The sequence below is a fragment of the Brugia malayi genome (genome assembly GCF_000002995.4).
Source record: "Brugia malayi strain FR3 genome assembly, contig: Bm_v4_ChrX_scaffold_001, whole genome shotgun sequence".
Taxonomy (NCBI): domain Eukaryota; kingdom Metazoa; phylum Nematoda; class Chromadorea; order Rhabditida; family Onchocercidae; genus Brugia; species Brugia malayi.
Genome location: NW_025062479.1, coordinates 15,092,965 through 15,110,833, shown reverse-complemented (window position 1 = coordinate 15,110,833; position 17,869 = coordinate 15,092,965). Strand labels below are relative to the sequence as shown.

At 28.3% G+C, this 17,869-nt stretch overlaps 3 protein-coding genes across 3 annotated transcripts; 1 reads left to right on the top strand and 2 right to left on the bottom strand.

Annotated features, from left to right (window-relative positions):
* Nucleotides 1-942: 942 nt before the first annotated feature.
* On the top strand, nucleotides 943-3,528 carry Bm2947 (Surfeit locus protein 4 homolog, putative; the record flags this gene model as incomplete). Its single annotated transcript, XM_001895548.2, has 8 exons — nucleotides 943-966; nucleotides 1,147-1,221; nucleotides 1,524-1,643; nucleotides 1,931-2,029; nucleotides 2,098-2,186; nucleotides 2,346-2,473; nucleotides 2,988-3,112; nucleotides 3,325-3,528. The coding sequence occupies 8 exons, from the start codon at nucleotides 943-945 to the stop codon at nucleotides 3,526-3,528; spliced, it is 864 nt and encodes a 287-aa protein (XP_001895583.2).
* Nucleotides 3,529-6,099: 2,571 nt separating this feature from the next.
* Nucleotides 6,100-8,124, bottom strand: Bma-rab-14 (Ras-related protein Rab-14, putative; the record flags this gene model as incomplete). The annotated part of the gene is made up of 6 exons (XM_001895549.1): nucleotides 6,100-6,199; nucleotides 6,372-6,440; nucleotides 6,586-6,704; nucleotides 7,021-7,156; nucleotides 7,488-7,596; nucleotides 8,016-8,124. The coding sequence occupies 6 exons, from the start codon at nucleotides 8,122-8,124 to the stop codon at nucleotides 6,100-6,102; spliced, it is 642 nt and encodes a 213-aa protein (XP_001895584.1).
* Nucleotides 8,125-9,357: 1,233 nt separating this feature from the next.
* Nucleotides 9,358-14,485, bottom strand: Bm8843 (Uncharacterized protein; the record flags this gene model as incomplete). The annotated part of the gene is made up of 9 exons (XM_043074943.1): nucleotides 9,358-9,687; nucleotides 10,105-10,236; nucleotides 10,902-11,048; nucleotides 11,394-11,587; nucleotides 12,075-12,207; nucleotides 12,590-12,780; nucleotides 13,115-13,295; nucleotides 13,682-13,922; nucleotides 14,469-14,485. The coding sequence occupies 9 exons, from the start codon at nucleotides 14,483-14,485 to the stop codon at nucleotides 9,358-9,360; spliced, it is 1,566 nt and encodes a 521-aa protein (XP_042930877.1).
* Nucleotides 14,486-17,869: the final 3,384 nt, after the last annotated feature.

Here is a 17,869-nt window from a genome sequence, read left to right as displayed (position 1 = left end):
TGTGATAGCATCATTGCAGTGAAATAAGAATTTTGTGAAATTTTAAAAATAAAGAAAGGAATGGAAATGAAAAAAGTGTGAAAAGAAAATGGATGGGATAATTAAGGATGAAAATAAGTATGTGCTTAAGAAATTACTTATAAAAAAAGTTGAAAAATAAGGAATTAAGTAATTAATTGAACAATGCTTTGATGTAACATTCATCCTTTCCGAGGACTGCAAAATTAATGATTTATATTGGAAGTTTTACTTTTTCCCTCTTTTCTTAAACCATAATATTTTGTTTTTAAAATTCAAAATTAATAAGTGTCATATTAACTTCTCCATATTATAAAAAATTTGCTTGTGTTAATAGTATATGTTAGTTTTAATCAACAAGGTTAACTAATTTAATTCAATTCAGTAATTTAATCACCACTTGTATAATGAAAAGTTGAAAAAAGAAACAATTTAAATGTATGATTAATTTGCTGGAATTGTTATAGCAATGATTTAATTTTTTGAAATTAAAAGCATTTAAAAATTATCAAAATATTTTAGAAGAAAGCAGAAAAATAGAGAATACTGAAAGAGGAAAAGAAAGCATTGCAAGAAATTAATTTAAAGAAGATCCGAAATATTTTCATTTGTACATCACCGATCGATAGATTGTCTATGAGAAAACTTCTTTTAATTCGATGTATGCGTAATTGACGTGTCTAATTGTCGTAGTGTAGTAAGTTTGAGCGATGGTATATTGTTGGTTTTGGGTGGTTCGGTAAACATTGCGTCGACATTTTTGCTTGATTAATTATTAATTAATTAATGTAAAAATTATTTCGAATTAATTTAACTATTCTTGTTTTTGGCGTATTGAAGAAAATTTCTTGCTAGCATATATGTTGCTTAGCGAATTAATGATAATGTATGATCTAAAAATGTTAATACGATTAGTAATCATTGATGTCTACGTATAGCTATGAAAGCGTATGTGATTTTATTCGTATTTATTATCCATGAAATCGTTGTGTATGCTCTTTAATTCTATCGAAAAAACTTTTTTTTTTTTGAAATGAACAAGTATTCTAAAAAAGATTCAGCCATATTTCGGTTGGAAATTAGTTTTATTGATGAGGTTCTGTTTTTTGATGTAGTTGATATTTTCAGATTCCAAAGATGGATCAATTTCGAACAGGTGGGCAACGTGAATTTCTGAGAGCAGCTGAAGATGCTGCAGATGATGTATGTTTTTTTTTTGAACAGTTTAATTGATAAGAAGTTACTAATAAAGACAGGAATTGTGATCGGTGAATTAGCTTTTCCCCTATATTGTTTATATAATTTCTGCATTCAAATAAATCTATATTTCTTCCTTTTTTTAAAGTTCAGCATTAAAAAAAATGTATGGTTATAAAGTAACAAGAAATAAACACAAAAGCAGAAAAGTTGTTCTCATAGGTCATTAATTAAAAGAGTAAATGTTACATGGTAGGTACTCAAATGATGAGGTAATTATGGTTTATTTATTTCAGTTACAATTTCAGATCTTGAGGCATACAAAACATTTTCTACCTCATGTAGCACGGCTTTGTCTTATATCAACATTTATTGAAGATGGTATCCGTATGTGGTTCCAGTGGGATGATCAAAGGCAGTTTATGCAGGTGAAACTTTGGAAATATTTTTTGAACATAACCATGAATTCATTTGTGTTGTGACTTTGATGAAAGTTGGAATCGTTATCGTACTAGGGTTCAAGAAATTATTCATACTAATTAAGAAAACTTATTCATTGCATTGCTCTCATCTTTACTGATATACTATTATGCAGTGCTGATGGTTGGCGTGCCTGTTTATATATTTCATTAGAGAAGTAAAAACAGTATCGGAAATTAAGGATTGCATTTACCAAGCTTCCATAAAAGTTGAAACTTTTACTATTCACTATCAGGATTCTTGGTCGTGTGGTTGGTTACTTGCTACATTTTTCGTTGTGTTCAACTTTTTTGGTCAGATCATTCCAGTTGTAATGGTTATGATTCGTAAAAGGGTCAGTTTTTGCATTTTTGAAAGGTTTATTTAAATTTGTATAGTCTGTAAAGTAATGGCAACTTTCAGGTTGGCATAGCATGCATTTTACTAGCTTCTGTTGTTGCTTTACAAACAATCGCCTATCATATACTATGGGATTTGAAATTTTTGGCAAGGTAAGATTTTTTTTATTTGATGTAGCGCATTCATTTTTAGATCTAAATTTGATCTAAATTTACTTAAGTTCGCACATAGTGAATTCCTCTTTTGTGAATATTTATTGAAAGAAAGCGTTCAATGGTGGTTATGGAAATAAATCTTCAATTTTTTTGTAGAAATGTTGCCGTTGGAGGTGGCTTGCTACTTCTGTTTGCTGAAACACAGGAGGAAAATCGAAGTCTTTTTGCTGGTGTTCCACAAGTTGGTGATGCAAATCGTGGAAAATCTGCTATGTTACTTACTGGTATAATATTATTTTAATTTAAAATATCTAAAAACAGTTCCAAAAACAGTTGACATGTGAAAATAATATTTTAAGGATGCTGTTATGACTTTTGGGAGGTTCACAACGCTACTGAGTTCCGAAGGCAGTTGTGTTGTTGCTAGAAAACCCTCTGAATTGAGTGTTTTAACTTACTTTCTTGATTTGGTGAAGATTATGCTAGTTTCCAATGTTTTTAGGAGGACGGATTTTCTTGGAACATTTTTTTTTTTTTAACAGTGCAGTTATTTTCTCGATTCAACTAATGTTATGAACCTCCGAAAAGTTAATAACAGCATTCTTCAAATATTTTTCCTGGAAAAAACGGCTGTCCATTGTATGGTGCTAGAAATATGTGATGTAAGACATTTTCGCTTGGTGAATAAAGAAAATTAATTTAGCATTTCTCGTGTTTAACTTCTATTAATGTACTGATGGAGATTATTATGAAAATAATTTATTAGCTGGAATTCAACACAATTTCTCTTGTTTTTAGGGCGAATATTTCTCATATTCATGTTCCTGTCATTGATTCATTTCGAATGGAATTTTGTGAAACTTATCGAAGTAGTTGTTGGTGGAGCTTTGATGACACTTGTGCTTGTTGGATATAAAACAAAGGTAAGTATAAGTTTTCAAAATAATATATTGTAGTAGAAGGAAAAAGCATATTAAAGTGAACATATTGCAGAAAAAGTGAAATGCGTATTCGGAAAACTGTTTCTAGAAAGATTGACCTCCAATAAAAGGAATTCGTAATGTTTGTTCGAATATTTTTTTATGTTGTACAACGAGAAGTTATTAATAACAAGAAATTACATTTATGCTTTCAGCTTTCCGCTTTTGTACTTGTTATATGGCTATTTGGTTTAAATCTCTACCTGAATGCTTGGTGGATAGTGCCAGCAGATCGTTTTTATCGTGATTTCATGAAATATGATTTCTTTCAAACAATGTCAGTTATTGGTGGACTGTTGCTTCTGGTCGCCTATGGTCCCGGTGGTGTTTCGGTTGATGATTACAAGAAACGATGGTAGAAGTACAATATTTTATCATTATGTGTAAGAAACTTTTGTGTGAACGTTTTCATCTGAATGGATGCACGGCAGATGACCACCTAGTTCCTGTCAGAATCAGAATTCGACCAATTTTTCTTCGAAAAATTTTCTTTAAAATTTGATAACCTTTTCTCTGCTTGTTTCTAACTGATAATTCGTTTGGGAAACCGTACTTTATATCAATATTCATAATTGTGATCATGGATTTGAAATTTGAATGCAAATCCTAACCTTAAAGTGCAGTTTCATACCAAAATAGGAAAAAGACGGTTACTTCGAGTACATTTTGATGTTGCAGTATACTTGCTATGCTTGTTGTAGTGTCATTATATTTAGTTCGGTAGGACTCCAGAAATTGTTTCATTTTTCAGTATTATATAGATCATGTATGGTTGTTAACGCAGATTCAATTTTTCCACATCTTTGTTATAATTGGCACATTTCTCAAATTTAAAAATATCAGTATCTAGCTTGACATATTGAGGTCTTCTAACGAAAGGAGAATCAGCTTGTCGGTTATCGATTGGTGAAGCAAACTAAAAATCCTTGTATGCTTCATCGACGCAATAACTCTGGTATCATTCATAGGCGCAGAGGAAGTACTGCCGGCCTTTGAATTTTATTTATTGGTTTTTTCTTTTTTTTCCAAGAAAGTTTTTGTTCGTTTGATAATTCCTATTTGTAGAACAGGTCATTTCATATTGTAGGTTCTTCAAGTATATTTTGAAATTATCATTTCGTTTGTTGTGCAAAGATTTTGTACACTTTTACTCATGTTTGGGGACTAAATTTTTTTGCTGTTATTACGTATAAACAGAACATACTGTTGTTTTACTCACTTTTTTGATTTATTTCACTAATTTCATAATAAATACCGGTGTGAAGTCGCTACTATGATTACGATGATATCGTTGAGTAAACTAAATTGCAGCGAGGAAGAGGGAATAGGTATATGAAGTTTGGAACTAAAAAATTCTCTAAAGCCCTATCAGAGTTAGTCCACCACAACGGACTACATTTCTTCTGTTCAAATAGATATCTTGAAACAAATGAATCTTTTCCTCATCGTTCCTCATCGAGCAAAGACTACGCCAAAATAGTGGCTATGCCTATTGCTCACAATGATTTTGTTCCTGAAATTCATTTCATGCATTAGCTAATGTAGTCCGATAACATAGGTAAGAATTTGGATTTACCTGATGGGCTAAACATCCTCTTGTATTTCTGTTATTGGAATGCTTTTAAGTGATGAATGGCTGTATGACGCGAGAGTGAAAATGTATTTGCTTTGAATTGCGGAAAGGCCGAACTTTTTTAAAAAAACAACGCTCAATTGCTCGATCGGTAAAGCCCCATTACTGGTCAACTATAAAAATATGAAATTAAGGAATTTACAGATTAGAACCGGTCAGCCGGCCTTTGTCCACTTGTCCACTTCTTTCTCGTCCTTCTAGTTCTATAAATTATGCAAACATACGAAGTTGTTTCAAGAATGTACAAATATTCCCAATGTATTCTTTTTTTAATAAGTAAAATGAAACATGCGAATGAACGAAGGTAACATACAAACAGGGAGAAAGAATGAAAAACAAAAAGAAAAAGATATCAAAGGGATTGTTTGCCTTAGCGAAAAGATCAAAATATATGATGGGTATTATATGCAGTATGATAAAGACAAGAAAAACGTGTTGTTTGTAACAAGTGAGATGAAAAAGCATTAATAATTAATATGAAACACAGATGATAAGACAGAACGGGAAGAAAAAAAAAGAAAGCGTATACATTTTGGATAAAAGCAAAAACAATTATTTTTTGAAAAATAGCAACAGTTTCACAACGCCAAATACAAATATTACACATAATGCAAATTATGCAGCTCTACATCAGTGACGCCGAATATGCACAATCACTGTTTAGGAATCTTTGAAGCAAAAGTAAGTCCCCAAGTAAATTCACATAGCTTTTCATAACTTTCTATGTTATTACTAACGGCAAGTATAAGAGCAGTTAACACAGCTAAGTTGCATTAGCGACTCACACATAATCGTACCTTCACTACTGAATATGCCATCTACTATATTTGTATTTCTGTATATTCATTTACAGTAAATTTCCAAATATGCAAAACTAAGGATGTATACGGATTGAAATAGTAAAACATGTGATTATTTCTTCATTGAGGGCTAGATCCAGAAGTTTTTTCTTTGATTACTTAGTCTGAAATGTCACATTTCTCATACATGCCAATCAAGCATATTCGGCATCAGCTCTGGATGGACAACGATATGCTTAGTGACATCAGCCAAACTAAATACAGCAACGAAACCTTGTGATATCCAGAAATTAAGAGACTCTCTTCTTTAACACACGAACTTTTATGATACTTTCAATTTTACCTAATATTCATAAAAAAATCAAGTTATCTATTGCCCTTTGTGGACTATAAAAAAAAGAAAGGAATCTAATTGAATGCGTATATTGTTGATGATTCAGGAAAGAGTTAGCTTGAAGAAAAAAACATAATTGGAAGTATAAATTTATAAATTTCTGCTAACAATTACAATTCTTGCCTTCTTGTCCCGCTGACTGTGTTGAACGTGGCAAAGTTTGTTTTGGTTGAACACCTGTGTCAGCTTGATTTAAATCAAGACTGAAAATCAAGAAAAAGATTAAGTAAAATTACTAGTTTATAATCCATCCCCAATTATGAGTAATGTTGATTATTTTTTCTAACATTAATTTTGAAGTAATATATGCTCCAAGAACCGGTAAGACATACAGCATAAAATAAAGTAAAACAGGAGTATTTGGTCAAGACAAACCTGCCATCTTTGATATTCTGATAAATTTTTCTTGCCGTATCCAAGAAAGCATCTTCCACGTTGTCACCACTAAAAAAAAATGACGTCAACAAGAATACTATAACATAGCTTAAAAACGGCACTACACCACATTTTTCGTCAACCGTTGATTCAGCCATTCAGTCAGTGATAAAAAATATATATTGAAAAATGTGATAGAAATGTAAATCCATACGTTTTTGCTGAGCACTCCAAAAAAGTTAAACCATGTTCATCAGCAAAGGCTTTTGCTTCCTCGAATGTAACATCCCTTTGCCCATCCAAATCACTTTTGTTACCAATCATAAATATTACCTAGAAATAGATTACACTTATACACGGTCATTCAAGCTACATGGTTTTCAGTATCAGAGAAGCTAGAAATAACAAGGGTTCCTTAGTATATAGCAAAGGAAGTAATGCAAATCAAACTGACTGGAGTGACATCATTTGTCTAATTTAGACAGTGCAGCTGTATGATGTAAAAAATAATAGATAATGAATTGCACTGCATGACTGCCCACTGCTGATGAAAACGAGGTAAACAGACCCTACTGATGCACTGTTTGCTCAGAATATCACTGACTCAAGTTCAAAGAATATTGCAAGAATGGAGACATTGTGAGAATACCGTATTTGGATGCGTAAGATTTCTGGCATCTGCCAACCAACTGCTCAAATGATTATAAGTTGAACGTCGTGTGATATCATAAACCATCAAAGCACCAGCAGCACCCCGATAATATGAACGAGTCACTGCTCGAAATCTGACAAAATATTAATGACGATAAAATTTTGTTTTGCAAGAAGACTAGAATGAGATGATAAAATCAAGTATCTAGAAAATGTGACACAAGTAATAGACATCAACAACAGTTAATATCAATTAATCCCACTAAAGAATAGCTCAAAGTAAAAGGAATTTTGCAAAGAGTTATCGGATCTTAATACTACACTTTCCATTTCTTCAGACACATTATGACTTGTCATCTCACAATGTCTGACTAGGTGTGACAAAACTCCTTGTTCAAAATAGACTGTGAATCTGGCAAAATTCAACAGATCGAGAGGACCATCACTGATACCAAATTTTCAAACCTTTCCTGACCAGCTGTATCCCAGATTTGCAGTTTGATTTTCTGTCCACTCACTTCGATAATACGTGTTCCAAATTCAACGCCTATTGTATGAGGACAATCGGCCATAACTGTAATAACCGAAAGAGACTGCTTCACATTTATTTCTTGACAAGACAATTTAAAAAGAAAAGGATATGATTTCTGCACAGAAAGAATACTTAAACAATTCCATATCTGTAAGAAGGTTAATTTTTAAGTCTGACATATATAGAGCAGAACACCTTTACAAAAACCTAACTAAACTAGCTGCCTTTGCAATACCATATACTACTTTTCTACTGTATAAGAACAGTAGGACATAGCTGCAATGATCAAAATGAATTAATAAATCTTTTTTTTTTAATAAATCTAAAGCCACACCCGGCTTTGTAGACATAGCTTAGTAAACTGAATCCAAATGTTCATAAAGCTTGAATTTAATGAATTTAAATGTTCGTTTCCAATAGGCTAAGCACCTAAATACAGATGAGAATCATAAAAAAGTTACATTTCTTTTCGGTGAACTGATGTAACAAACATGATTTGCCAACACCCATATCGCCGATAATAATATATTTGAAAATGTATGAATAATTGTAAGGCCCATTCGATGACATCACTCTTCAATTAAATCAATTTTTGCCTATAAACATCACATTATTCTTATTCACCAAAAGTAAAGGTCACATAACGAAGCATCCGAATGTAATATCTATTAACTATGTGTCTAAAGACATCAGATTTTCAGGAACTTACAATACAGTATAAATAACTTTAACGAAAAAGTAGCATTTAGTAATTGCTTTAGAAATTAAATGAAAGAAACAACGAATCTGAAGAACTTATAAGATTCATCCTTCTCTTATCACGAGAATTAAGTATAAAAGGTAAACGTAATATGTGTACACAATCATGTACTTCCGATGACACAAACAAAAAAATCATCGTTTGCCCTGCTTGCTATATTCATATATTTAAACGTATAAAACGTAACAAACGTAATCCTGGATAACAACTCTCTAACATACAACAAAACCGTCGCAGTCCTCACATCTACGACATCATGCTATCATCAATTATATCGCCGACGACATTCGACAAATAATCGCTCGAATAAAACACGGCCAACTATGGGAATGTTGCGGACCACTATGAAATATTCAGTTTTCAACATTTGTTGAAATCACTGGTTGGATTTCCTTGTAACGTTTGTAATAGTTGAAATTGAGAACGTATAGTAGTGAGCTTGAAACTTTTATTGCTTTTCATTTGAGGGATAATATTTGTAATAGATGATTCAATTCAAATAATACAACAAAAAGAAAAGAGAGGGACGAAAGAAAGAGAAAGAAAAGGAATGGCAATATTTGAGTAATTTAGTAAATTTTCAGTAATATAAATTATACAACAGTATAGTACAAAATACACGACAATTTAATAAGTGCTTTTTGATTCAATATCCTTTTGTAAATCTATTTTATAAGTAATGCCTTGTTTATCGAAGTGAGAAAAAAAAGACGGAAGATCATAATTATGATAAATTAATATGGATATATTAAGAATAAATGAACTGAGATTATATTCAACAATAATTAGAAAACAGTGTGAAAGTTACATGTGAAAGCCTTTTTTTTCTTCTTCAGAGTGCCAATAAATATTGATTAAGTTTGATTTAAATGTCTTCTAAATAAATTTATTCTCAAAAAACAAAAAATTTGATTCATTCGCTAACGATATAATTATGAGAATAAAGAAAAAAAAAACTCTTACTATTCCTAAAGATTTAGTATATAATATGCAAATTTCAATTTATTAATTAGCTAAATGCTGATAATCATTGTTGGCAGTTATCAATCAATCATATCACTATCGCGTTCATTTGTATTTGTATCTTGTCTATTATCAAAATTATCATCGTCATCAAATGATATCTCACTCTCACCCCAGATGTAATCAATATTAGCTGATCTATCAAAGACACTACAACGTGCGCGATTAGTTTCAGAGTTATTTTGTTCAATTGTTAAAAGTTCACGCATGCTTGGAACATGAAAATTTTCATTATCAAATGCAGAATTATCAGTTTCATCTTCTGTTTCCATTTTATCTAATACAATTAATGCTATTCCAAGTGAACATATATTCAATGCCCACTGAATAATTTGCAATATATGATCGATCTGAAAAAAATTTATAATAGATGATAATATGTTTATAAGTGTTAAATTAAGAGTTTCCAACATGTGTAATGATAATAAGACATGATTAAACCGATAATAAGGTTATGTAGTCCGAATCAAATAAAAATTTCGCGAAGAAAAAAAAAAAAAAAAAAAACAATTTAAAAAAACGAAAAAAAACTTATTTCCGTTTTCTTTTTTTTTGTGTTGTCTGTTTGTCTATGATAATTTTTCACAGATTATTTCATTCAATATATATTAGGTAAAAATTATAACATAATGATAAAAAAAATGAACAACTGAAGAAAATTAGCTTTTTTTTTCTTTTTTCTATACATAAAATATTTTAATATTACAGAATCTTTTGGAAAATATTGGAAATTTTTGAAAACATAAATTAAGAGTAAAAAACTATACCACAATATAAAATATTCGTGCGCTGGCATATTGTAAAGTTTTACTATGACGTGTCATCATTGCAATGACAGTTTGAACAATTCCTGCTTGTACCATAATCAGTAATAATATTGTTGAACAATCCGATATCAACTGTTAAATTAATTAATAATTATGCAAAAAAAAAGAAAAATAGTAAATTTTGGGTAAATTCAATTGTATTCATTATAATAGAAAAAGTAAATAAACAAGCATTAACATTGTACATTTTATAAGTTTTGTATAATTAATAAAAATGTAAAACAGAAAAAAAAGACTAAACAAATTTAGAAGAAAAAAAAAAAGTGAAATAAATAAATGAACAAATTTATTAATTAAAATATATTGTTCTACCACTAACTGAGCATTTTTTTACAAAATTTAATAGCAACATTAAAAAATTCAAAATGGTTATAGAAAATTTAGTGTTAAATCCACTGTGTTAATTAAGTTCAACCTATAAATATATTATTTTAAACTTTCAACTTTAAATTCCCTGTATTTTTAAATAATGGATTCTTGGAACTACTATATATATATTAAATATTGTTCCACCACTAATATATTAAACATTTTGTTAAAAAAAATTTGCTAAATCACTACATTATCTATCCATTAATGACAAATAAATGAGTGGAAAGATAATTTGATATTCCAATACAAAAGAAAGCAATCTACCAATAATAATTTGAGACATTTAATTTTGAATATTTTTAACACCTAAGTTTCATGAAACCATCTCTACCATATCGTTATCATGTCATCTAAAGAAGAGAAACCTGTATGATAAGTATAATTACACATCGTTGAAATCGTTCATGTTTGCAAACCCAAATTTGCAACAAGCATGTCGAAATGGAATTAATCCACAAGAAAAATTCTGTGCCCAATATGAAATCAATTCGTGTTGAAAATAATTTGTACATCTATAATTGATACAAGTTGTTTTAATAATTAAATGTTTTAATAATTAAATGGAAATTTTAGAAAGTATTGAAAGTTAGGAAATTTGCTTCAAGAATTAATAATTCGTTATTATATTAATACAAAGTTGCATTAATTGAAGATGTTAGTTGCTTATATTGTATTAGTAATTAGATCCCACATTTTCTGTTTTTATCGATATCCCTTTACATTTCAGTTAATTTGCAGTGCTAGAATAGCATTTCATTAAATTGCAATTTATTAATTGATTTTCGATGAATTGTGGATAATTTTTTTAATTGTTTTTTAAGAGTTAATTGTACCTATTTTTTTTTTTTGAAACTTACAGTCATTGTAAAAAGTATTTCTAAAGCAGTAACAGCAATGAGAACATAAGCCAAAGTAATAAGCCAACGAAGTGATCGCATAATAGCTATTGGTTGAGTGTATAGCGGTGTATGCGTTATTATTGTTTGAAAACAAAATATGATTGATTTAAATGATAAAACTGCTAAGCCCAATGATAGAAAAAAGTAACTACCTGAAAAAAGAAGAATTTTTGTATTTGAATTTTAAAAAAACTTCAAAGAAAAAAATTTTGATCATTATTTGATTATTTAATTTAAATATTAGAATATTATTTGACGATTGTTAGTTATAAATCATTTAACATACTAAATAAATAACTAATCTTTCAATTTTTCACCTTTTTTCAAAAAAAAAAAAGGAATGGAAGATCAAATTATGCTACAAAAAAAAAAAAATTTTTTTTTTCAAGAATGATAGCTTAACGATTAACATAGAATGTGAGCAAAAAGTACGGAAAAAAGAAAAAGTGAAGAAGAAAGAGAAATAAAAGGATTTTAAGATTTTTTTTAATATTTTCTTAAACTTATTAAACTAATTGTTTTGCTATTATTTACTTTTTTTTTTTTAATTTTTTTTTTAATTTTTTTTATTTAACTTAAAAATTTTAGGATAAGATGAAATGAATAACTGAAAATCAAAGAAGATAGAATAACTCATACCGTTTATTACAAAATTTCCAATGCTTTTATTCAAAACATAATATAAACGACCGGTAAACATAGCTTCAACAAATACATAAAGTGTATGAATGGATGAGTTTATGATAATAATTGATAAAACAGCTAGAATTTTCTGAAATAGTGATAAATTATAAAATAGGTAAAATCCTTTAAAATAGTTAGTTGCTTTAATAATAAACCCAAATAAATATCAAAAATTTCAGCTGTTATGATAAAAGGTGCTAAAAAAGAGATTAACAGATAATGCATTAATAAGTTAAAGATATGAAATACTTAATTTTTAAAAGTCATTTTAAAAATGTCAAAGTTTTCATCTATAACACTTTCACATTACACGATAAACATAACTGCGAATTAAAATATACAAATGAAAATAATTTTAATTACTAGGAATAAAATAAATGCTATTATCTTTTAATCATGCAACAAATAAGTTTATTCCTTCTTCTTAAGCAAACAAGTAAATAAACGTAATTAAAAACGAATAAACTTACTAGAAACATAGTTCGTCGTTCTTTTCGATAATGATAATAAATGATTGATAAGCAAATTGTATAAATTAGTGAAATTGCAGTATGACCAATTCGTTTCGCATCATTGCACATATAGTAAGTAATATCCGTAGCAATACATAAAACTGATAATACTACAGCAACATAAAACAATAAATTACTTTTTCTTTTATCTAAAATTAAAATTTGAAATAGTAATTTGAATTTGACATAATAAAGCCTACAATTTTTTGGGTGAAAATTTTTTCCTCTCCACACAACAATACATATTTATTCATAGTGAAATTAAATGCTTGAATTATGCACAGTACATTTATAGTTTATCACTTCATAATGTTACTTTATCTTATACTAGATTTTTCATAAATAGATTTTACTTTTATTTATTTATTTGTTTTTTGAGTGCCTAAAGCATATTTTTAATACTGGCAAAGAAAGAGAGAGAGAAAGAGAAAAAAATAAATTATGAACTGAAAGATGATTAATTAGATTAATTAATATTAATACCAGCATTATCAGCTCGCTTAGCTTGCGCAAGGCTAATGCCACGTGTACGATTTGGTGCAAAACGAATACGACATAAAAATTCAACAAGAAAAGCTTTTTTTGCAAAAACAGCTACAGGATATGCACACGTAATAAGACGTAAGCCATGAATTACAAATGAGCCAACTAATAAATGCAAAACCTGAAATGATAGATTTTTTTTTTTAGAGAAAATAATTTTCAAATTTCAATTGAACAAATTCCATCTTTAATAAAAATTTCATAGCAGAAATTTTAAAAAGAAAAAAGAGTTAAACAAACAAATTATACATATTTCATTTTTCTTCACTTTTTTCTCATTTCATTCAAAATACACTCAAATAGTGAATTAATTAAAATTAATTGAATTAATTAAAAGAAAAAGAATTATAGGATGAAATAGCATACATAATTCAAGTTTTGATAAATTATTTCAAATCTTTTTTCTTCTTTATTTGGAAAAATTTCATTATACAAATGAGCAATTTAAAATTTAAATAAAATATGTTTTCATTTTATTAGAAAATGCAAAATAAAACTTATAATTACCTCAGCTTGATCAAATAAACTAAATTTGTATGTCACATCATTTTTCCGTCTCATAATCATAATTAGCATATATGTACTGTATGCATACATTATTTCTTGTACAAATTGGCAAACGTTCATGATTACAACTGCCCGCAAAATATGCGTGTTGCATGCATCACGAAAATACCACTGCATATATGCAATTGATAATGCTAAGCATGCGCAACAAACTTGCTGCACGATAAATGGTGAAGCATAGCTGAAAAAGACAAAGAATTTTTCATTTTTCTTTCTTCCCTCTTTCTCACTTTCCCTTTCGCTCTCTCTCTCTCTTTCGTTTTTCTTCCGACTAATTAAATAATATATCTGGATTTAATTTGAAATGAATAATGATTTAATATCTAAACGAAATAAATAAACATACTTAAATGTGAAATATTGCAAAAAAATAAAAACACGTGGAGTCAAATGAATTGTTGTATAAATTAAAATGAATGATGAGATCTATATGCAACCTTAAATGACGTAAACAAAAGGATACGTTTAGTTTTTACGTACGAAAATGAAAAAGTGTCAACGTCAGTTAAGTAAATTATTGCATAATTTAAAATAAATAATTAGAAACTCATATAATACAGCGAATTACATAAATGAATAAAAAACTTTATATAATTTGGTTAAAGAAACTAACGTTAATAACTTTTTTCCTTTTTTTGTAAAGTAGTAAATGATTTATGTAAATGAATGATAATGTAAATAATTATAAATACGCTAATGTAATTAATTATGTAAAAGAATGACTTACGGAGCGTTTGCATTCATTTCGTAACACACTGCAAAGTTTAATAATCCAAGAATAAGATGAAATATGGAACAGAACTAAAAATTAATTATTAAAAAATAAAATTAAAAAAAAACACTATAAACATATTATTGCACACGAATTATGTATAAAATTTATAATTTTAAAAATAAATTTAACATTAAAAAATTGTAAAGAATAACTTAGATTTAAAAGTTTCAGAATTTAAATTTAAACTTCAACTTAAAATTATTAAAAAAATTAAAAACTAACCATAATTTGATGTTTATGTTCAAATGATTGCATATTTTCCTCCATAGTTTGTGCTAATTTAATCAAATTTTTCAATAAGTAGTAAGTTAGAAGTACACTAATAATTGATAAAAAGCCAAGAAATGCATTCATTTGTAAATAATTCGTTTCACGTCGTTCTTTGCTGGACCATACGGCAAAAACGTGAAAAAGATTGAGAATACTAAATGCTACCGATGCAATACTATAAATTAGAGTATATTGAGCTGATGCATAAGTTGCCGTAAAAATTATCAGTGAATTAGAATTAACGAAGAGATAAATGAAGAATGATGTAATAATTAATGATGATAATAACCAACGATATTCATATAGTGATATTGCCTAGAAATAAACATCGCATTAATATTTCATCAATTAAATATTTGAATTAATAAATTAGTGAATTTTCACTTTCCAATGACAACTTTTGAAAATTTTTTGATAATTATTTTTAAAAATTTTCCTAATAACAATGAAGAGAGATTTATAATTGTTTTATCTATCAATAAATTATGATTACTCATTTTTTCTTTAATTGCATTTTTCAACAATAAAATAAATGTACGAATCAATGTTATCATCTACAAAATATTATTTGATAAATTTAAAAGAAAAAATACTAGGATAAAGTTTGAAATAGGATAAAATTTAAAATTGATATAGTATTACTTGATATGGTGAATTCCAATATATAGCAATGGTTGTAAGAAACCAAATAACAGAAATGGCAGTTGATAAGTATCCAAGAAGTACTAATAGATTTTTTGTTGTTACTGAAATTTCCATTTTCCTAAAGAATTTAAATTGAAATTTTGAGCGAATTACAAAATGATGATAACAAATGCTATTCGACACTGCAATATCATTATTAACTTCTTTACGACGATTGCTTCATTTCGATGTTATAATTAATCAAGCGAAGGAAATTGTCAGACAAACAGAAAGATAAAATAGTTTTATCCTATCACATTTCAAATCCATCAAAAGTGGCGACTTCTTCATCATCATCCATTCTTAAGCTATTCTACATTTCAAACAACCGACCATTTAACAAACTATTGTTGTAATATGTGTTTCTTTCTATTCATAATAATTTGTTTCTAATTACGCTAATTAACTGACTGATTTGTGGAAAAAAAAATCGCTATTCTTCTTCTTCTTCTTATTATTATTATTATTATTATTAGCTCATTCATCGAGTTTATTCTTATGAATATAAAGATGCAATGGATAATTCATTTCTCAGAACACAGATTTACATCAGAAATTCATTTATGCGATACTCGATACACCTATTGCATAAATTCATTTTTTGAAGAACTACACTGAATATTTATTTATGCGATTTATTAGATTATCTTGCAGATATTCATATAGAATTTCAAATATACTATAAGTTATTAACGCTTATATTATTTCAAAATATTATATGAGCAATTTATACATATATTAACTTCATCAATATAGAAAATCAAAAAAAAAAAAAGAGAAAAAAGGAAAAATTCATACTTTTCCTTAAAAATATTCTTATGTTTTTCCTACATTTCACAATTTATACTATTAAATTTATTCAATTCCCAAATACTAACACTTTGATTGCACATCACATAAATTTACCAATGTTATCATAACGAAATTATTTTTTCGCATCCCCAATTCACCTCAAAACTAATTGACAACAGACTCTTATCATTAATATAAATTTATAAATGATAAATCCTACACACATTGTGACAAGACGAACAACACTAAAAACCAACCGTACTATTTTCAGTTTGACTAAAGCAGTGACCACAAATCCTCCCTTCTCCATTTTTTTGCGCCTTTTCGAGATCACGCGCCAGTAAGTCAATTCATGAAATTTTTGATTTTTATTTTTGCTGATATAGATTACCTCTAACAAATGCTGCAGAAAGAGATATCAACAAAGCATAATTTATTTCAATCGAATCAAACATACATGTAAAACAGACATATACAAAAAGTACAAAAGAGTATGAAAGTATAAATCGCGTATAAAGTTTCGAACTATTCGGTTCATTCAATGCTATGTGAAAGCGAACGGATAAGAAGGTAGAATACATTAAACAAAAATTCTATAAAGAGATCAGCAATAAGGACCATGATTTTCCTTATTATTTTTACGAAAATTAGAATAACCTTATGATGACAACTAAGGAAAAAATGGAATTAGAATATTCACATGATGATGGTCACAAGAAAAAATGTATTATGAAAAGACTTATCGCCTTCTACTTTACAGCTAGGCTAATTACAAGATGTATACAGCTAAGAATCTTAAAGTAAATTTATGATTTTATGAAAACAAAAGTGGAACTTGCTCCGTCTTTGGAAGGTTTAGTTAAGTGACATTTCATTCACAAAGGATGCCCAGGTAGTGCTCACAGATTACGTAACAAAGTAACATCGGATGTAAAATCTCTCATGTAACACGGAAGCTGAAGCTCATAAACTCAAAGAAAGAAAGCTTAAAACAAATAAACAGCTCCATAATTCCACAAAGATTTAAGCAGAACTCACAAAGGAACATTGTAATAAGCTTTTGATAAGAAAACATTTAAATCGCAACAGCAGTTGAACATGAATAAAATAATTATATTAAAATGATGAATCAAAATTATAGTCTGGGATTAAAACATTATTCCGAAAATATAACTTGAATGTAAGGTTAAAATGGACTGAGGAATTTAATATGACAACTATTTTAAAAAATCCGAAGTGATGCAAGTGCATTTGAAAGGTTTTATACTGTATTTGTCTGCTGCTACTGCAAATAAAGTACGGTTTTAGAAGCAGAAAGAAGTCGCAATGTAAAAATTTACTAAAATGCTCTAATCACTATTAACAGGTTTTTAATGGATTTATATCATAATGGAGACAACAGTTATTCATACTATGTTTTATAACTCCTTAACCAATTAACCTAACTAACACTAGACATTTAAAATGGTATCGAAAATACTGTGCATCTTTAGTTTAGTAGAAATATGCAATTCATAACTTTTAAATCTCTGAAAAATTATATGAAGAGAAGTCTTTCTTTTTACATTAATTCATACCTCTATATAAAGGTAGAAATAGCGAGGAGG